We start from the raw sequence: 23,078 nt of genomic DNA, 5'->3' as shown, positions 1-23,078 counted from the left end.
TTTCAGTAATATATTTCATAGATTGATTTTCAGCAAAATGTCAGCCATATACACTGGGGTTTACATATTCGGTATGTGGGGCCTTGAACAGTTATGTTCTGATTTTGTATATGTTTAGACCCGAGATGGCATACTTCAAAGGCAATTTTTGTGCAAAGTTTTATCCAAACATATTTATTAATTCTTGATTTGTATACCGTGAAGTAAATGAAGCAGATGCAATTAAAAGCGTTTTTATATGGGAAGTAGGACGAAACGATTTGAATTCCGAGTGTCTGTCCATCAGTCCATCTGTGCAAGCGAAACCTTGAGTAAAAATTGAGATACCTTCATGAAACTTGTACACATTAATCGGACCATTGCCACGCCCACAAAACGCCATTAGCAAAAGACATCTATGGATAAAACAATTTGTTATATAATAAATAATCTAATAAATTTAAGGTACACATCTCCTAAACCATTCACCCTGTGAAAATGGGTGAGTTCGGATTATAACTCCTCTTATAACGGTAATGTTAAAAACTACTAAAAGTGGGATAAATCTGTAACTAAATGCGCCAGAGACATAAAATTTTACACCCCAAATGGGACAAAAGAGCTTAAGAGGAGTGGGTTACGTATTTGGACGATGGGCGTGGCACCGCCAACATTTAGGTGAAAGACATATCTCAGGACCTACTCGAGCGATTTCAGCCAAATTCGGGAGGTTACATTATTCTGACATTCCTACATAAATATTTGTAAATGGGCCTACTTCCCTTATAATCTTTGAGGTATGCCACCTTTTGATCAAAAATAATTCAAGTCGTATTTAAACTTTTCAAGCCCCCAGATACCGAATATGTGGACGCCAGTTCCTATTGCTATCGTTTTACCAAAAATATGAAAAACTTTTTCCCGGCTTTGATATTTGCAAAGTTGCGAAAGTATAAAATGTTTGGTTAGCCCCGAACTTGTGCAATAGCTTATGTCTGGGCTGATCTCACAATGGAGGGTATCGAAAGAGTCCTCTATGTCAGATCACAGGATCGTACGGTTCGCACTGAAAGTGGCGGTCAGGGACCTTCTGCCAGCCCGTATTCCCAGAAATACAAACTGGGATGTCTTCAGAGAGACCTTAGAGTCAAACATCAGTAGAGTGAGGCAGGAAGGAAAAGATCTGATGGGACCTATACGACCACCGCAGATGAAAGGGCAATGGCACTCTTGCTTGAGCACTTCCCGGAGACTATCGGGGACGACCAAATTCCACCAGTGGTCGCCCATAAGCCAGATCACTAAAATTGGACAGCTGCAAAGAATCTATTCAATGCAGACAATCAAGTGGGCACTGGCTTCCTTCTCGAAATATAAGTCACCAGGGGCTGACGGAATCTTCCCAGCACTTCTGCAGCAAGCTCTATTGCCGTACCTTGTTGAACTGATGAGAGATAGCCTTGCGTTGTCGTATATCCCATAAGCGTGAAGAATAGCAAAGGTATTTTCATACCTAAGGTACGAAGGAAGGACTATTCACTGGCCAAGTCCTTCAGGCCTATTAGTCTCACCTCCTTCATGCTAAAAGGTATGGAAAATATTATAGACAACCACATAAGATCGAAAGCGCTAAAAGTCGCACCTCTGCATGCAAAGCAGCACGCGTACAGAGCAGGTAGGTCTACTAATATTGTTCTATACCAACTAACGGCTGAGATCCAGAACTCGCTGGAGACTAATGAGGTTGCAATATGTGCTTTCCTAGACACCCCCTCACCGCAGCACTTGAGGTCATGCTAGAGCTCACACCGCTCCATTTAGTTATTAATCAGACTGCGAACCTGCTAATAACAGCAGAGGGGTTTGGAAAAGGGAAGTTAATCTCGTCTCAACAATTGAGGGCCTTAGAGGATAACACGTCACTTGGTCCTTCTTCCAAGAGACGGCGTAACAAAGAGAGTAAACTTTACGGAAAAGTTTAAAGTTACTCTCGGCAGTAAGGCGGACTAGAGCGATTCCACATTCGACCAACTGCTGAGAGGCAGCACTATTCAGTGGTACACTGACGGCTCGAAAACACCGGAAGGAATTGGAGCTGGCATTGCGGGACCGCATACCAAGCTTTCCATTCCCATGGGCTGTTTTCCTAGCATTTTTCAGGCAGAAGTATTTGCCATTAGTCAGTGTGCAGTAACAAATCTCCAACGCAATTATCGCAATACTCAGCGATAGCCAAGCGACGCTAAAAGCGATATCGGCCTATGAGATTCTATCGCTTGCAACCATGTACACCTGATCTGGGTGCCGGGCATAAAAGGGTAGCCGGTAACGAGTTGGCAGACGAAAACGCCCGCTCTGCTGCTGCTTCCAGAGTGATGGAGACAGAACCATGTATTGCGGTGGGGCCCCATACAATAAAAGAGCTGCTCCGCATGAAGGAGAGAGCGAGCAGAGATAATCACTTCCAACAAGCAACAGGGATGCGTCATGCTAAACTGCTACTGGGAGGTTCAATCTAGCCAGGTTCAGGGTAATGATAAACCTCCCCAGAGACAAACTCCGGCTCCTTGTCGCGCTCTACACTGGGCACTGCAGGCTCAAGAAACATCTGTCAAACATGGGCATAGCTCCTTATGGCAACTGCCGGTTCTGCGACATGGGGCCGGAAACACCAGAACACCTGATTCTAAATTGCACCGCAATTTGTAGACACAGGCTGAAGACTCTCGGTTCCATTTATGTGCACAGGGATTCATTGCCTCAATAGCACTCAGCAAGTTTTTGGAGTTTTTCAGGGTGCTTGGACTTTGGAAATGCATGTGATGGAGGAGAGGGCACAATATGCAAAACCTCATATTCTAATCTAGCCCCGAGCTTTGCCTTTTCTTGTTATTACTTCTTTTGGATGTTCTTTATGACAAAAGAACTCGTAAACTGTAGTCTATAAGTGTATAAAATTACAGCATTGCCTTAAAATTAGATCTGAAGATCAAAATTAGTTATGATTGGTAACGCTGAAGCAAAAATAATCTATTATAAAGCATATAGGGTCTGTGTGGTAATTACTTTATCTTAATAAAGTATGTACCAATAAAGCTTATTGTTGAAAACAGTGGCCCGGATATTTGTTAATATTTAGATTTTTCGGTTTGGATTTAAAATCTTCCATTACATTGAAATTCATATATTTATGTATATATCTACTTGTCTGGTCGTCGAAGACAAATATGTTTGTGATCAAGAAGAAGCTTAATGAATGTTAATTTTTAGGTCATTAAGAGCAAAGAGAAGTCTGATGAATGCTAATTTAATTCCAGGTTTTTCACCACTAAAAAAAGTTTATGAATTACAAGTTTACTTGTCTTTACTTTGTATTTGCCTTTACTTGTATATACAATATTTCCTTCTGATAGTTTTTCATAAACTTCTTAAACTTTTGGATTTGATCAGTTGATAAACCACACAGATTCGGTATTATTGTTTATGTTATACTAGTGTACTATGGGCTCAACTTTGATGAAAAAGAGTTTTAGGTGTTGCGATGATTATTACAGTCCACATATCTTTTCCAAACACTACAAAACTTTCCACATCTTGAAATTTCTATACACAGAACACATGCTTGAAGATTTTGGGCTTAACTAATTTTTAAAATCTAAAATCTCTCGAAGCACTGATATTTTTTTCCAATATCAGTTTAATGAGTACTCTATTACTAATATCGAGTGATATGTTTATAATGTAGATTGCCCTGAATTCGAAAAACAGTGTTTAGAGTTAAAAAACAAAACTTTGCGTTGAGTATAGGTGGTTTCTTGCTCATCAGTTGGGTTTTCGAGACTTGTAATTCGGAATTATCGGATTTTATGATAGACCATCAGACTGCAGAGAAAAATTTCCATACAACGTTAAACTGTATATAGTCCCTTACCTCGCTGTGAATACTACAAGGAAGATGATAAGGGCGTCTCTCTTAACGTTTTCCTACGGATTCTTTGCAAGTTTTCAAGTATTTAACTCAAGTATTCGAGTAGAAAAAATCTGAAAGCCGTTTTGATGATCTTGAGTGATATAGTATTGGCTGAAAAGATTTATAAAAAACTTCGTTGTTTTATTGTTCATCTTTCTATAAAACTTCCTTAAATTTCCAGGTAATATACACTTTCTCAGCTTCGAACTCTAGTACGATGGAATATAAAACAACTTTAAATCAAACTTTCCACCGCAAATTTCCGCTTAAAATGTGTATATGGCCTACATATGTATGCCTTTAAGCTATGTAGTACAGTCCAAAACCACATATTTCATTAGATTTAACCGCATTGTCATGCAACACATGTATTTACTGAATTATTAACGTAAACTAGCGGAATAGTTGAAAGTTTCGAAACTCTTCATGTAGTGATGAGTTCGGCACTTGCAAGCTGGTACACATACATATTTATGCACTATGCGAGCATGTGACCACACACTAATGTCCGTGTGTGTATTCTTACACTTTAGCATCTCAAGCCAATATGTAAATAATTGATTTTGAACTTGAAGCAAGCGTGGCAAAGCTGAAGGTATTATGAAAATGAAGGCTAGTGTGGTTGGTGTGAAGAATTCTGGCTGACGCTGTTTACGATGTCTTCAATCTAGGTAACAAAGTTTCGGACAGAACCTGATTAAGAATACCTGCTGCACAGCAGGCGGCCAACAGCTAACATTAATAGAATTTCCTAGCACAATGAAGGGGGGGGGGAAATAAATACGAATTTCGAGCATACAAAAGTTACAACACAGTGGGATGTTTTCAAAACTGTTTTATTTTGATAGTCTTTCTTTGGAGGGGGCGAAGAAGTGGAATATTTGGAAACACTTTTGTTATTTGCCTTTTTACTTGCTCCAGCTTTGACAGTACAGTTGGTGAGGCCTAAGGCATTTTTTTTAGATTTTTACTTACATTTTACACGCAGCGGTAGTTGGTTGCTGACAGTTTCACCCTCGTCGTTGATGGCGCTGCAAGCATAATTTCCTGCGTAGTGTTTGGTGATTTTCTGTAGTACCAAACTCTGATTGGAGCGTATGACGCGAGCGGAAGTGTTGTGCTCGAGGTGAATGTTCTGCAGAGGGTGGAAAAAATAAATTAAAATATAAATTAATTCATACCTTTGTATATATAGAATAGGTTTAATATATTTTATAAATAAAATTGAGCTATATATAAGTACATATAATGTCGATTCCTATGAGCTAATACTCCTTCAGATTATCCTCATCATTACTTTATTGTGGACCAATATTGGCTGATATTGGTTGTCCCTAATCGTATTTGTGAGTCCACTCACGAGTACTTGTTTTTGGAGACTCATGTCCTGTAGGAATTCTTTGTTACAGAATATACTTGTATATTTAATATGTTGACATAAAACCTGGATCTAATTACAAAAGGGTTACACTAGTGTCTTGAGGCAATTTGCGCGCTGCTTCGGCAACAGGTGGGTGGTTTAGCACCTGAAATGCCATTTGTTGTTTGTGTCTGGAAAATGTGAAAAAAATTTAAGCTCTCGTTGGTACATCATGGTGTCGGATGTTTGATTTGTTTGCTTGTGCGTGGGATGACGGATGTCCGATGTTGGCAAAGTATGATGATTCTATATCTTTCCAACCATGTATCAGAAAAGATGATTCAACATAATCATATACTGTTTATACGGGAGTTCTCAATGCTACTTAAGGAGTAGAACTAGCCGGCACAACCTTCAAGACACTAAAAGAGGGGCTTTTGAATTTTCACATTAATATACTTATATATCGTGCAGGTGGTGTTACACTGGGTTCCCTCAGCAATAGTTCTTCTACATTAACTTAGATTTTACGGCTATTTGGGAGAAACTTCGCTAAAATTATTAATAGTATTTTGCATTTATACAAGTAGACTCATTTTGTAAATCGAGCAACAATAACGCTTTCGAAGTTTCTTGATCAATTATACTGCTTTGGGAACTGTAGAAAAGAGATATTGTCAAACAGATTATATTTTATCTCGAGATAAAATTGTGTAGAACAAATGGCTTACTGAAAATCATTATGTTATCATTATTATTATTATTTAAACATAGAAAAAAGAGCGTATACCGACGCGGAACTTCAGAAAAAGTTTTCGAACTTTCCCTCAGAAGAAAATTCTACACTAAAACTACTGCCATTAAGGTAGCAGTAGATTTACTGTTCCGGAGCACAGCCTCTTTCAGACTGGTAACTATGCACTTAATAGTAGGGTGGCGATATTAGCCTTGAGCTCGCTGACCATGAGGTCGAGACTAGTAAATGGATGTATCTACTTTTTATCTCTGACATCGAAGGAGAACGGCTAGGAGCCCCCCTGATAATACGATAAGATAGAATCGTCTCAACACTTCCCGCTTTTAACAAATCAATCTTAGCCTTGATTTCACTTTTAGACATGTAAAAAATCGGAAATAGAAAAAAAGTACCTCAGCAAATTTGGTATATGTTCAGGGCACTTTGTCGAAAGTTGCAATAATATTCAACTACAGGAGTCTTATGTGGCTTCTTGAGAAATCAGCTGTCTAACCTAACTTAGGCTATTGGTTCGATTTGAACCGGTCATTCTTTAGTTGGGCAGCTTTAAAGGCTGCTTTATGCCTAACTCTGAACATTATATCTCTACACCAACTCCGTTCTTCATTTTTCAGCTATCTGTATAAATGTTGAATGTGTTGCGCGCAGCTACGAATTGGTTTGTTAAATATGCACATGACACTAAAGAAATAAAATCCGTCGCCAATCTTGAGTACAATCAGATCAAGTTAAGAACACCAATTTATTCCTACCCTACCCACCCAATTAACTACAACGAGAAACAAAGTTAAATTAATTATAGAACATTTACACCTTTGTGTCATCAAGGCGGCAAAATAACTTTTAATTTTCGTTGCCTCTAAACACTTGCACACATCAGACACTATGTGGCTCTTGAACGTCTTTGTGCCATTTTTGGCTCAGTTGTTAAAGCACAATATTTCAACATATATTTCTTCAGAAAGTAAGTCAGTTAACTTTTACACACATAAACCACCTATGTAAATAGATTGAAAACAAAAAAGAAAACACTTCACCCAAACACATAAAAATATTTCACATTAGTATAACCACATGGTTGCGTTAGCTATTTGTCTGTGTCTACGGGAAATTTTCATTTACTAAAAGTGTTTTTCGTGGCGAAATATTTGCGGGAATTCCCGATGGTTTGAGGGTATTCCCGATTGCTGCAAACTTAAATCTGGCGACACAACTACACAGAAGTACTTATGCATATGTATGTACGTATTAGTGCCTCTGGTAAAATTGGCGTACACAGTCTATGAATGCAGTACGCAGCTAGTCACAAACACCCTGCGGTACTGTAAGTTCTGTCTTAACACTATTCCATCAATTCAGTACTAAAATCCGCTTTGGCTGAGCTCTCCTCCGTGCGTTAAATACTGGCTCTTAGCTACTGTCACACATCCGGAAATATATTTGTATGTATATACCTATATCTATATATATAGGTAAGCTTAAATATAAAGATATATTTAATAGGTATATACATATAGATACTTGTATGTTTAAAATTGCTGTTACACCTACAGCAGTTTAATTCACATACTTGTATATACTTGTATGTACATATACATTAAGGTGTCCGTTCTTCCCAAGTTGTCGTTTTTTTTTTTTGCAAACGTTCCCTGAAGTATCTGTTTTTGCCCTAAAATAAATTATCCAACGTTAACAAACAATCATATTTCTTATTCCATACATAGTATTTTTTTGATGTTGTGCAATGAAATTTATATTTATATCCAAAGAAAATAAACCTATGACTTTAAGGAAATGTGTATTCAATACAAAATTTTTTGGTCTACCAAAAATTTCCGAATATTTTTTTTCATAAAAAATTAATTTAAACGTTATACGCAGTTAAAGTTATACATCAAATGTGCTGTATTCATACAGTACACCATGTCGTATGAGCAACACAGAATGTACATAGGTATAAATCACGTATAAATTTTAAAGGAATGTTTTATGGAAAAAGTTAAAAGTACTTTTTTGTAGAGCGAAAAATTTTATATCATAATATTACATCTTCAAAGTTGTAGATTTACTTGCTGAATAAATATCCAGAAATTCCATGTTATATACATAAATCGGAAAAGGAATATGATTTAGGCATGGTTTGAATTGAAAATAAAGAACTTGTATACATTGAATACTTTTGTTAAGGCAAAAACTGAAATTTCAGTGGACGTTTGCAAAACGAAATATATTTTTGAAATAACGGATACCCTAATGTAAATATATATGTATATACACTGCCACACTCATATACCAAATAACTTACATTATGCAACCACAAGAGCTTCCGCCATTGAGGATTCGATTGTACGTGACACTCAAAATATACGTCGTCTCCTTCTTTAATATCATCAGGTGTGAGAGTAGATCCAAGTCGCAGCGTTACCAAAGGCGGATCTGTATAGACGAAAGGTAAGGTTGTATAAGTTATAATAAGAAATACTTAAAATGCTTAGGATATATGTTATATTTATTATCATTAAAAGATTATTAGCAAAATAATAAATACTAAATCTTAGACTTTTCCTGATTTTGATTGTTCAAATTTAGTAGGGCGTGTCTCAAAGGATTCTCCTAATGAGGGTTTCTTAGTTTGGATATAAAATATATGTAACTTTATTTGATATTTGTTACTTGACCCCGGCAGATCCATACAAATTCAAACCAACTACAAGTAAAAATTGTATGCTGAATATACACATTGTTAAAATAATTGGACTGAACAGGTAATCGTATTTTATACCAAGAAAAATATTTGCCCTACGAGTTAGTTTTGAAATATGAAAACATGAAAAAATTGTATGCAGAAGGTTTGACTAAAAATCAAACGTGGAGATGTCTAGACTTACAAACAAATCCTGTTGTACTCAAAGAAAATTTCCCTTTGAACCCTTCGTAATAATGACGTCGCCAAGTTCCCAGAAATCGGTACAGTCTACGGGTGAAAGTAGAAGGTGAAACATTTACGCCAAAGCTATTTTCTCAAACTTTTCGAAGTGGTGGACGTTGAAGGATATTGTTTTAATTACATTTGTAGAAAATTTCCGAAGCTTATGGCTTAAGCATATGAAGTATGGTCATGGTCTTCATGTACGGCAAGTATATATATAGATACAGATTTTATTAAGGTTATGACTGTTCCAGATATTTTATGTTGGAAATGTTTTTGTAAAATTTTGTAAGATATGCTGACAAGCTTTCAGACTCGAAGAGCAAAACTGAGTTAGACAATCTTCGCAGTCATTTGAATAAATTTTCAGACAATCTTAAAATTAAAGTGAGAAACAGAGAAGCGGTTTCATCAATATATAAAAGTTATTGAAGAAAGGTATCAGGGTTGTTGGGATAGCCATATGATGTCCAATTACTGCTGATGCGTATAAAAAAAGAAGTCAACTAGAAAACTATATAAGAAGCTTTATTGAAATATAGCAAATATTTTCGACGTTTTTTCCTCTATTTACTGAGCTATATCCTTGAGTATTAAAACAAAACCGACTTTGTAAATATATCTGCTATTTTTTTTCTTATTTTATGATTTTTGTAATGTAAAATAAAAAGAAACAGAAATTTTACAATAAACGAGAGCAAATATTATAAAATCGCTGATAGTTTCATGAGCTGTGAGCAGAAATATTTTCAAAAATGATCTTATATCCACTGTTGACAAGTGTTATCATTTGCTGAACTTGTATATTCGACTTTGAATAAAAATTAATCTTTAGTTAACTCTCCACTCATATGTTCAACCATTCGTTAAATAACCCGTTATTTTATTATTAACTATTATATTTTGCATAAGGACACAATTTATGTGATTCCAACTAACTTAAACCGTGGTTAAAACCCTATCCTATCCTATCTAAATTTATACCTGTCTAAAAAACAATATTAATTTTAGATGAATATTCGATCATAAACCTAACAATACGTTATTAATCTCTTATTAGCACACATATCAAAATAAAAACTGTTTAAGAAAAAAAGAATTCGAAAGGTGTACTTACATACGACATTCAACTTCCACATTGTCTCCAGATAGAGGCCATTCACATTTGGATTCTCAGCACGACAAGTTATTGATTTGCCATCATCATCTGTGGTGGGCACAAAACTTAGCTCAGAGCGTGTAACATTCTTGGAGATATCATCCTAAAAAACAAAAATTAAAATATGAATTTAACTTTAAATTGCAAATATCGACAGAAGCTTGAGGCGTTGATTCGCATTTGTTTAATTTTTCAATTTTTTTGTTTTCATTTTCAATTTTTTTTCAACAACTGAGTTAGACATGTTATTTAACGCCATTTGATTTATACATTTCAACACTTTGGCAGCAAATTTATGTCCAACAGTGGTGAAAGTAAGTGGCACACCCACTGCATTTGCAACAGCCGACAGAAATATATTTATTACCCGCTGTACAGTTTAGCATACGAATATTTAGTTCTATAGCAAAATGTATGGAAATTTGTGCGCCACCTATTGATAGCATGTTCTTCGGCATATATACCGTTATAATGCAATACATGTGTTGCAGCACTTGGCCTACCATCGGCTACATTACATTTTGTAGTGAAAATTTCATTTCCGCTTTTAAATTGCTTATTGCAAATTACATAGCAAGTGCGCTAATATTATCACACAAGTAACAAGCAATACATTTACGCGAACCCACTCATTTCAGCAGCCCCACCCAGTGCATACTACTTACACACTTGCCTATATACTTATATATTATTCTATAAATATGGATAAGTGTGTGTATGTGTGTGTAAAAGGGGCGCGTCCGTATTGGCCCTCATTCAATTGCCGGAGTTGAACACTGAAAACGTGGCAACTAAAACAATGAAAGGTACACATTGCATGCTATTAATGGCACAATGAATGCAAAGTAGTTAAAGAAGGCCACGCTGCAGCATGGCAGTTGGTGCCGCACACAGTCACACTTGTGTCAATAGATCGTGAGTGAGCTTAGTTGATTGAATGGCGGCACAGTGTGTTGGACAATATACAATTAGTGGTAAATTTAAATATAATTTTTTTACGAAACTGAATCTTTTTGTAGTTTTCAGCTTATTTAATAGATAAATATAAAATAATTTACAAAATGTAAGAAAATTAAGCATCAAGTACATTTAACCCCTTGTTTATTGATATCTAGTCAAACTTTAATATATTATTAATATTATATTGGGATCTATAGATCTTTAGGTTTTAAATAAATGAAGATTCCTCTTAAGATTCTATTGTATGATAGTACGGTTTTTCTGGTCAGCAAGTTTTAGTCTTTTAGATAAAAAACCTAAGCCTTTGGAAAAAAGTTTCTACAAATTTCTAACGTAACATGTTTTTATAGCAAAATACTTTGATTGTAAAAGATCATTTAACATTTCCACTAAAATAATTAATTTCATACATGCCACTTAAAGAACCAAAACAAACCTCACCTTGTGATAACTTTGAAAGATGGGTTAAAAATCCTTTGTTTTTGTAGGAAACGATGACTTAATCCATCAAATAACTTCCATAGCAATACTACTGTTTTCAGGATCCTTCAATATTTTATTACCGCTTCGATAGTGTGAAGCTTCTAAGCCTTGAAAATAAGATGGTTTATGCATATTGATTTCATTTGAGTAAAATATTTTTCTAGCTAGTCTCTTTTTGCGTCTATGACGTGCAAAATTTTGTGGATTATATGATCTACATAACCCGTTGAGTTATCAGTAATGTTAACTAATATTAATTTCATTTTAAGCACACCCAACCAAATTTCTTGAATCTTCGCCATGTTTTCTGTCATGACTGCGTACTGTGGTCTTTCTGAAGGGGGTGCATCATTTGTGCTGGTACAGTTATGGCAAAATTCAATAAACAGAAGCTACGGGAGTTTGGTTGAAAGATATTATAAATTATACATTCTCGTTATAGTCCGGACTTTATACCAAGGGATTACCTATTGTTGTCTATGGCGAATGATTGTGCTGGTGAAAAATTCGCTCTAAGAGCAGCATGTGAAATCGACTGTCCCATCTTATTGCCAATAGGGACCAGGGCCTTTGTATGAGTGTGATATTATTATATTAGCCTCAAAGTAGCAAAAAGTTATTAAAAAAACGATGCTTCTTTAATTCGGATCATTCTAACTATGCTAAATAAAGTTCCTCAATTGAATGGATAATTACCATAATATTGATAATTACAATTTATAGATTTATTTTTAAGAAACCTTATGTTTCAACATTAAGTTTGGTAAACGTTCTTAAGCTCATCTCTTTGCTTCACTATTGTGGAAGTGTTTCATTGGAGGTATATTCTGACATTTTCAAATTGTCTGTTTTATTTTTTTTTTGAAAGGGCGAGTGACTTTGATAATTATGAACGATTTTACGTTTTCTTAAACGATAGGAAATGAACTTAATGAAAATTCACTAAATAATCCGATTAGAATTCTATAATAAGACTAAAACAGATAGAGCGGGAACTTCAGATAAGCCGGGATTTATTCGGTTAAAAGTTTTTTGTGGAACACTTGTAGAGGGATGATAGCGAATATACGTCTGCCTTAAGGCAAAGATCAATGATACTACAATGATATTGCTCAGATGAAATGCCAAATACTATCTAAGCGAACATTTTTCAGTGAATGACAACAAAATGTTAAAATTAATAATTTAAAAAGAATCACGTAATAAGGGTTACCTATTTTAACAAACTGATTTGTGCTGAGACAATAATCAGACTTGTTTTTGAATACTTTTTAAGTAGACGTTTTTAAAAAGCGAATGCAACTGCGATACATAATTTTAAATCAATTCTTCTAATTAAGAATTGTGCAGCTGACTAGCTCGAATAGTTTAAAAAGGAAGGAAATCGTTGCAAAACTTTATATTTTAAATATAGCTTTTGCAGCGTGAGTTGCAGTTTTTCGAATATAATGATTTGCTAAAGTTTTAAAACCCATGCAATAATATGAGAGATATTTTTGACTAAATTGTCAAAAATTTCTAGTACATATATAGTAAAGAGGATTATAGGTTTTTACTATTTACTGAACTATTTCGGATATGATACGTATTTTCTCAGTAAAATAGCACATGTATATAGTAGAAAATTAAACACGATTCGACACCTCTATTTTTAACAGAACAAAAGATTCGTAGAAAATTAGATATAGTATTTTTTCAACCACTGCTCACCTAATTCAGTGGCATACAACTCTGAATTTTAAATTTTCTTTTCTAAATAGAATTTATACGCATGCACCCACCTTTGTGCGCCGCAATTGCCGCTTCCCCTTGTACCAGGTGATGATGGCATTCGGACGTGAGCCGGTTGATTCACATATGACTTCGTAGCGACGATCCGCCACCATCGAATTGGGTGGCTCAATTATTTTCACCGTCAGCGGTTTCACTAGAAAAACAAATACGAGCGATAAAAATTTAACAAACAAAGACATCAGCGCAACAAAAACAAATAGTGAAATTGGAAAATGGCACAAAAGTTAGAGCGAGTAGCGGCACGGAGGCAAAAAAAAACTAGCGGCGACGCTAAACAAACAAGCGGAGAAGCGCTTGCCAAACGAGTACAAAGCGGCGAAACGTGGCAGCGCGTAAGTATGTGTGTAACTATGTAACGCTGTGGCCTTAGAACCTTTTAAATGCCGCAATGTTGTGCCACCGCACACACACACACATGAACATACGCTACGCAAACAAGCATGTGAATACCTTTGCCTAATTAGAACATCAAAATACGTTAGCATACTTTTAGGTACAAACGCCGGTGATGGTGTAGTAGGCGTCTACGCCGCCTGTATATGTGTGTGCATGTGTGCGTGTGTCCCTTTATGCCTGTGAACTTTTGTTTATTTTCATTTAGCCAGGCTTCGTTTGGCATACATGTGACGCGAGGCTACACTCGGCCCACCCATCGCTCTCCCTCTGAACGAATACGAACGAATATATTTGCTGCCTCTATTGAGAACGCCGCTGCGCCAACGGCCAGCAACTTCCGACGCCAATTCGTTTAGTCACGAGCCGTTTTAGTTTTCTGTCGCTCCCTTTACCGTCGGCTGTACCGCTACGCGCTCGAGTTTGTACTTGAGAGAAAAAAAAATGAAGAATAACAACAACAACTCGACGACCAACTTACAATGCATATCAAGCAAAAAGCTTTTCTCCTTAGGCTTATCTAATTGTGTATTCAATGCTTGACAAGTAAAAACGGAATTTAAATCAGTCCGTTGAACCGATGGCCAAAGTAGCCTATTCTCGATAACATCGCCGGAATTGTGTTCGTATTGATTGTCGACAAGTAGTCCATTTACGAGCCATCGTACTTGGGGTTGAGGGCGACCTGGCGGGGTGGTGATTGTGTAGACAAACAGGTATGTTGTTGTTGTAATAGCAGCAGCAACAGCAGTTGTGTGTGGTATTTGTTGTTGTTGTTTGATAAACGATTGTTACGTTGTGGTTGAAGCAGTCGTTGTGGCAGCAAGCGTTGAAAAAAGGAAGAAATAGACAGAAAGTACTTCAGTAAGTGGTCCAATAAGTTTATCACAAAGTGGTTGCAAATAAATTAACTGGTGTATATTTATGTCTGTACATTGGTGTGTATATGTGGCATAGGAAATACTATTTTGTTATTTCGTTTTTGTGTTTGTTTGTTTTCGTAAAGAAAGTTAATCCATTTGGCTGATGAGCTATTGACAGGAAATTGAATTTTGAAATTAAAATGTGCGAAGTTTTGAAAATATATCATCTGTAGGTTACTAATATAATACCGTTATTAAACGCAAAAGTTTTAAATTCGCGGCAATGCAAGGAAAAACATTAACTTCGGCTGTACCTAAGCTATAAAACCCTTCACAGATTCAACTAGTCCTCAAAAGCAATTGAATTTGATCGGTCAGGTTGTATGGCAGTTATACGCTATATTCGTCCGATCTGAACAATATGTTTGGAAACTACAACGCTGCCTTGGGCAATAATATTTCCCAAATTTCGTGAAAATACTTGTCAAATAAAGAAGTTTTAAATACAAGTACTTGAGGTCGTTTATACACTATAGTGATCCGATATCAGCGATTTCGACAAATAAACAGGTTTTTGGGAAGAAAGAGACGTACGTAAAAATTCAGATTGATATCTCAAAAACTGAGAGACTGGTTCGCGTATATATTGACAGACTGAAAGGCAGACGGACATGGTGCAATCGACTCAGCTCGTCAAACTTTCCTATGTAGATATTTAATAGGGCTCCAACGTTTTTTTCTCAGTGTTACAAAGTTCGTGGCAAACTTAATATACCTGGTTCAGGGTAAAATAAAAACAAAAGTATAAAGTCACTCACCTCCCACCACACGACACGTGATAACAATATCATCACCTTCTTGCTTCGGTCCGAGTAGCGTGCCGTTCAGCTGTCGCCCCCAGCGATCCAATATAATTGGCTGTTCGGGAAGTACTGCAAAGAGGAAGTTAGTTTAGCAGATCCATAATTGGCCGTGCGTGTGCGTTTAAGGAATTTCTAAGTGATGAACTATTTTCTCTTTTTTTTGTACTAATAATCAACTTTTTATTTTAAGATGTTTTAGACTGCTTGTTGCCAATTAGCTTGTGCGCAGTGTGTGGAATTTTAAAACTTACTTATTACGGTGAGATTGAAGCGGAAGCTCTGCGTTTGACTTGTACGAAAGTCGATGCGGCAGCGGTAAACACCTTGGTCGTGTCGCTTGATATCCTGCAAATAAAGAAGCATATATTGAATTAATACGTAAAAAAGTTAATATCTATAGCCTCATACGAAATTTTCATTTGATGTTAAATTTTTACATGTCTTAAAATTTTAAGCTTCTTATTTAAACGACAAGCTACCCTTCATGCCTTTTTGTGGAATTTATATGTGTTTTTAACCAAAAATATGCTTGCACGCTCTTTTATTTTCACAATAAAATTCACATGTCATAAAAAGGAGTTTATAGACCACTTTCGCATTTTTTAATTATTCTGGAAGTAGCTTGGAAGTAGCTTGGAAATAGCAGAGCAAAACTCAACCTACTGCGAAAGGCGGTAATTAAAGCTGTTGTGCACTATAATATAGGGTCTATCAAAAATAAATCCATTTTTGTTCTACTTTTTTAGAATGAATAGAAGGTTTTAATTTAGCATAACTGATTTAGGTCAATTATGCCCCATTTTATCCATTAGCTAAAAGTAATTTCACAATGTCACTTATATACATACTGGTATTGACAAAAAGCTGGAACAGTCTATTTTCGTTCACTCGAAGCGAATTTTTCCCCAGCAAAGTGTTTCACCATAGCTGGGAACAGGTAGCAATTACTTGGTATCAGGCCTGAGCTATAAGATGAATGAATAAGAACCCCCAACTAAGCTCCCAGAGCTTATTATTTCTGACATAACTATGCTGATATTTCTTGGCAAGGTTTAATAACAGTCATAGTGTATTTGGATTTTAGTCGCCTCTTACGACAGGCATGCCTTACCGCGTGCAAATTCTTACCCCTACCCGCAGGGGGATGTTTACAGTACAAGTCCGAATTTTGAGTTTGGCCATAACAGAGGAGCTTATAGTAGTTGAAGCTCTGGTACCACCAACTTGGTTTCTTCCCCAGTTCCGCCTGTTTATTACCTTGTCATTTACTATTCGTTATATCCGTTATATCCTTATTTAAATCGTTCCAAACTGTTTTTTGGTGCAATCTTAAGTTCTTGAGCAATCAAAAGAGTGCTTGACGATTTCCATTTTTTATCGATTTTTTCGATAAATGGCATTCCAGAGAGTGGTGCATTTTTGACTCCAAAATTACCGGAACGGAATTGAGAAAACATAAATTGCGAAATAAACTTCCAGCGGTAGATTTTAATACTTCTTCTACGTTTAAAACTTCCCTAACACTTTTTCGGCTATGATAACAATTTTGCTTCCGATTATCCGTCATTAAAACTACTTTAGTTAAAGAGACTGATTCTCGGTATGCAGGTCGGAAGGCAGAATAATCATTAAACAAAGGGTTTAGCAAGTACTAGTAGAATACAACAATCGTTATTCATTTTTGCTTTTAAATTTTCTGAGCATTGCTTTGATGTGAAAGGATTTTTTAAGCGAATTATAATGACTTGAAGTTTCCGAAATATGTCTCACAAACTTAAACGAACATAAGCAATAAAATATGGAACACACTGAATACAAAAAAGGTTCTCATACTCAAATTTATTTTAGGGACTCCATATAGGTTGTAAATAACGATAAAAAAAAGAAAAATTTAACAAATTTCAAAAGGGAAATGGGCTTGACACCCATCGAATTTCAAATTCCAGTATATTTTTTCATTTTACAATGTATCAATTTCCATGAAGATATCGGAACAAAACTTTACATAAAAAATTTACTGTTGGTGTAGCACCACTCACGTAAAAATGGTTGAAATCGAACTATACCTTTTAGAAAGCCCTAACTTAGTTTATAACGAAAATATCAGTCATCAGAATAAAATGGCGATACAAATTTGTTTGCTAGAGTTGTACAACCTTTCTTTTATCCGCGTGAAGTGTGATCTCCATATGACAATTAGTTGTGTTTGTCAGCAGTTTGTTTACGTCGCGAAATTTTGTCTAGCGAATTTTACCATCAAAAAAAATAGTAAAATGATTTTTCTTAAAATTTTGTATTTCCAATGGAATTACGGGTACAGAATCGTTGAAAATGTTACAGAAGCGTTGTGGGGAGTCTACTTTATCTCAAACGCAAGTATTGCATCATATATGCAATAATTTGCGAGGCACAGGGCCTAAAAATCATCGTGTTGGCATCAGAGAGATAGTAAATGATCTCAACATCTCTTATGAATTCACTCAATTCTATTCGGTTAATGTTTCAGGTATAAAACGTGTCAGTGCTAGACTCGTACCAAAAGACATGAACCTTTTGCAAACTGACGTCAAGTATAAGTCGCAAAAAGCCCATCAATACTGAGGACGAGACGTCGGTTTATGAATATGAAATCGAAACAGTTTAACAATCTAGTAATCTCCCAATCAAAACTTATAACAAGTGTTTTGAAAATTGAATGAAGCGTTGACATGCTTGTGTTGGCTCAGGAGCCCGATAAGGCGAAAGTGATAATAAGTCCGGGTCAGTTTTGATCAGACTGAAGTGAAGATGTTTTTGTGACTAAAATATTTTTAAGCATAAGATTCAACCGATCCAAATCTTAAGCTGGCTTTGACAACCTCAATTCCAGGATTTCTGTCCTTATGTTTAATTTTTCCTTCATATATTTAATACTACGGGTAAATCAACTCAGCTTGTCACGCTGATCATTTTTACATACTATATTTTATATGGTCGCCAACGTTTCATTCTGGGCGTTGCTTACTTACTGGCTTAAGATATTGTGTTCAGAGTACAATAAGTATCATCGGCATTTGCGGATTGATTTTCCATAACTATTCACAAAATCGTACTTGTTTTCACCTTTTGTCAAAACCTTACAGAGCATCAGATAATCAGATCTTGAAAGTTACGACCATCATATATAGTATTTTACTTAGGCACAAGCAGTTAGTGAGAGATCGATTACTATTTAACAGAGTTTTATGAAGTTGGAATTGCTATACTCGAATTTTAAGTGCCTAAGCATAAATTTGTAGAGGCTATATAAATAATTTCGAAGCAGCTCATAAAACTATGCAGCTCACATACACCAGCGCGTAAAAGTTTAACCGCATGTCTTCAAACATACTTCGAATGCTGCTACTTGTCAGTAATACTGCGTGACACGGACTAGGCCAGACTTAAAGAACGCTTCCAATTTCACAAAACTAGTCAAGTGAATTCAAAGAAAAGTGAAATTGCTTGAATGTCATGAATGTGTGGAATGCAGACCAGTTAATACACGTAAGTAAGCACGTAAGTTGGTAAGTAATAGATTACAGCCTCAACTTGTTTAATTTATTCACTTAAACATACTAAACATTATTTATGCACGTAATTAATCTTTTATTGTGGCCAAGCAATTAAATACCACAAATATATGAGTGACGAGCGGAGTCGGGACGGACAGCGTGTTACGGCTGCTGAATATTCACTTTGTACTGCTAACTACTGATGACATACGCGCCGGCGGCAGGCCGAGCATGTGGGCGGTGAGCACGTGCAACGTATTCCGCAATTAAGTTAACTAATGACCGTCGCAATTGTTATTACTATCTCGTAAGATCGTAAGAGATGTATGGATTGCATACGAATATGAACAAACAACAAAAGCGAAATACACATTTACAGCACAATCATTTATAGATAAATTCATGGGTATAGACGATAGCATTTCGTAGGACAATAGCACGCAGCCGGTCAGGGTGCTAAAACACAAAAGATAGCAACGACCTGTAGGTGGCGCGAGGAGGCGGTGGCCAGCACGACCTGCAGGCACGCTTTGTGTTGCTGAAGGTTTTTTATTGTGTATTTTTTTTTTTGTTTTAGATTTAATTTTTGTACATGCCCGAAAGTAGTCATTCCAAAAATGTCCGCCACAAGCACGCGCCTCAGACACGAAGCTAATTCTTTAACTTGTTTCACATTTTTGGCGTTTTGGCATTTTGTTTGTTATTCCGCTGAACGAGTTCAGCGGTGCTAACTTTCTACAGCTTATCGATTCGCTCATCGAATTCTTAGCCACCTACCTCACCGCAACTACGACGTTCCACTCGATAAATCTGGTCGAGCAGCTGTCACAAGCCAGCTAAATCCGACGTTGGTTGGACGAAAGCAAGCAAAATGGAATTTTCGTTTGGTTGTTGTTGCTTTTATTGTCGTTGTTGCCGCTGCTTTTATTCTAGTAGTTGCTGTTGTTATTGGCAGCAAGTGCCCGGGATTGCGTGGCATGTTGTACAAGTGATTGGAGCGCATGCAAGCCAAGACCAAGACAAGCGGCACGAAATTCCTCAATGGAAGCTCACAAGTGCGACAGCGCGAAGTGGTAAGGCGCGCCAAGGCAGGCGTGTGGCGTGAACGCCTTGGTGTGGTGTAAAGTGTTTGCCAAAACTGACTACCTTTTAAGGCATTCGCGCGGCGCACACACTCACACACACACACATATACACACAAATCTGCCGCTTTGAAGGCACTGCGCCAAATTGCTATTTGTTTGCATGTTGTTGCACGTTTCGCTTCGCGCTCGCCGCCCCATGAGTGCCACTAATATAGTTTTCGCGTGCGTTAAACAATTTAACAAGTTTATTTCCAAAAATGTATTATTGTTGTTTCTATTTGTTTATTCTGTTGCGAATATATTCGCATACAGAGTTATACAGTCACATACACACACTTACGAATTCACGAATTAGCATCGGTATCTGAGGCAAGCATGTCTACGGAAAATCTCATAGCCACTTCCTTGCCACATACAGCCATATGCGCATGCATAAGAGAAGGTGCCTAGAGTCATTGGCAGCCAATGCGGAATGAAAAATTAACATATTCAGCAATGTTTGCGGTGGTTTGGGTATTGCGGAATATTTTGGCAAATATTTAAATCGCGCAGCAGTATTCTAATGGCGCCTATGAAGTACGAATAAAACTAGTTTATTTTATGGTACACCTTTTTATGTGAAAGTAAGTTATTTAAGTAATTTGTGTTGAGAATGGCGTATGATGAATAGGAGAGTACTTGTAGCGGCTGCAAATAAATTGTAGTAAATACATTAAATTTTCATCGAGAAGAACAAACAACTGTCTTTATTAAATGATTTATCAAAAGGTAGAAATTTAAGCATATGCAAAGCATAGAATTTAACAAAACTTTGGTAATTTGATATTATTACTGAAGTAAAAATTCTTTAGGCACAGTTACAAGATTAATGGATTGCAATAAAATTTAGCGCATCTGAGTTCAGTGAAAGTTGCTTTGTACGGAATGCTAACATATATAAGCCAGAAGGCAGAAATATTATAGGAATTATCAGTGTACTAAGCAAAGTCCAAAAGTCTAATGACTACAAATAACCTGAAGGTGACATCCAACTTGGTGAATAGAAGCGGCCAGACAAGGGCTATATAGATGAAGAAGCAGGAGAAGTGGCGCATTGAGCTTTTTCATAAATGGATCGAAGCTTAGATTGAAGGTGGAAGCGGAAGTTTTCCGTAAGAAGCTCTCTCGTTCAATCAAACGTCTGAAACTAGACTCACCGGTACTGTAACGTTTTCAAGCAGAAGTGGCTGCCATTTAGGTATTGCTCAAAAGTTCAGCATCTTTGAAGGAAGTGAGCATTCACGCCAACAACAGAGCGGCAACACTCCACAGAACTACTTACTCTTAGCTAGATTCATCTAGCCACAATTATAGGAGCTTTTACGGGATATTATCGAATGGAAGAACAAGCTTAAGGCTAATAATCTTGTATGTATAAAGGTCCGATAGAAACATCCAGGCACTTTTTCTTTAATTATTTAGCTTTTGCAAGACTGTGGTTGAGACATATCGATATTCATACTTTCGGCGAACCTCGTGAAATAACTGAATTTGTTTCAAGCCGCCTGAACAATACTGTGACAGACTCCTGGCGCTTTGCCGATTTGTAAAGGTCTTTACGATCATTCTTAGTAATTGGGTATCACAATGGACTGGCATTCTCATTGTCCAAGTTAGATATTTATTGGCTTTTGTCACAAAATCGACCTTTAAAGCTAACCTAACAAATATATCCAATTAAGCGATCAATTTTAAACGACTCAGTAGCGACCATGCAAAAGCGCGCTTCTCCTCTGCCATCAAACCTTATTTTCGTTCTACAATATTTGAAACTTCGGTTAACTGGATACTTGGTCTCAAATGGCAAAAAGCTGGTCATTCGGCAAGGTAATGCTCAAACGTTTTGCATGTATATTTGAGTGTAAAGGAGATAAATATATAATATATTGAAATTTTCAAACAACTACTGGTCCAATCTTTGAAACTACCATTTACAAGAGAGTCTCTACGGGAGGACATTCTGGGAACTTGGCTATTCGAAACAAAATAAAATTGGGGATTTTAGCTGTGAAGCCGCTTTTAAAATGCCAATGGAACACGACTGTTAGACTTGTTGTTGTGCTAGCGGTTATCTAATCCTCGCTTGGGTGGTGAGGTTCAAGTTGATTGTCGTCAAAGTCATTTAACGGTAGGTCCAGGAAACGTGCCGTTTCGACGGGGTCGGACCGTAGAAGAGGTTAGATGAGTGGGGCTCGTTAGGCATGCAAAGAGATGGTTAGTGTCATGCGGTTAGAGATATTTAAATAGAACTGAATACAATAACAAGTTAGATATGTTGGTGCCACACAAGTTAAGGTAAAAGTTTTCTTCGACCGAATTGCTATCAGCGAAAACGGTCGTGGTCGAAAAGTAGTAAGCCACCGCAAACAGTGGCAAAATAAGGATTGACACTCTGAAAGGGTATGTTATATGTTTGGTGAGATTGGCAAGGAATCAGCTACTATGAGCTGCTAATTCGGACCTTTACTGTCAACAGTTCAACAGCCTGAAGGAAGCAATTGCCCAGAAGCGGCCACTTTTAATCAACAGGTGAGGAATAAGGTTCCATCAGAACAACGTCGGGCAACACACATCGATAGTGACTCATCAAAAACTTAGAGTGTGGTTGTGAGAAGCTTATGCATACTCTTTATATTCTGACACTGTGCGATTACTAGCTTTATCTATGGCTAACAATTTTGCTGGTAAAACGGATGTCTAATTCACACACTAAATTGGCCGGAAATATTACATATCCTTCTAATTCGTACATAAAGGAAGTTCGGCAGTATCCAATCTCATCCCATATTTACTTGTTTTCCATCTGGCTGTACTAGAATATTTAAAATTTTAACCAAAATAGTCAAACCATTGGGCCAACATAAATCGTACTGCAAATTGTATAGTCTCTTCTCTTTTATTATAATTATTT

The 23,078-nt window shown here is 36.6% G+C and overlaps 1 protein-coding gene across 2 annotated transcripts in view; it reads right to left on the bottom strand.

The window, feature by feature from the left end:
* side-II (sidestep II) overlaps positions 1-23,078 on the bottom strand; it is a 262,223-nt gene that overhangs the window by 147,231 nt on the left and 91,914 nt on the right. For both annotated transcript variants that reach the window (XM_070106852.1, XM_070106853.1), the window contains exons 5-11: positions 15,762-15,855; positions 15,466-15,579; positions 14,266-14,469; positions 13,379-13,524; positions 10,113-10,257; positions 8,372-8,502; positions 4,925-5,084 (exon numbers count right to left, since the gene is read on the bottom strand). In XM_070106852.1, coding sequence (XP_069962953.1) covers positions 4,925-5,084; positions 8,372-8,502; positions 10,113-10,257; positions 13,379-13,524; positions 14,266-14,469; positions 15,466-15,579; positions 15,762-15,855 — 994 coding nt within the window. The remainder of the gene's footprint in view (positions 1-4,924; positions 5,085-8,371; positions 8,503-10,112; positions 10,258-13,378; positions 13,525-14,265; positions 14,470-15,465; positions 15,580-15,761; positions 15,856-23,078) is intronic.

Source organism: Bactrocera oleae, chromosome 3, assembly GCF_042242935.1.
Source record: "Bactrocera oleae isolate idBacOlea1 chromosome 3, idBacOlea1, whole genome shotgun sequence".
NCBI lineage: Eukaryota > Metazoa > Arthropoda > Insecta > Diptera > Tephritidae > Bactrocera > Bactrocera oleae.
This window is presented reverse-complemented; position numbering and strand designations above follow the sequence as displayed.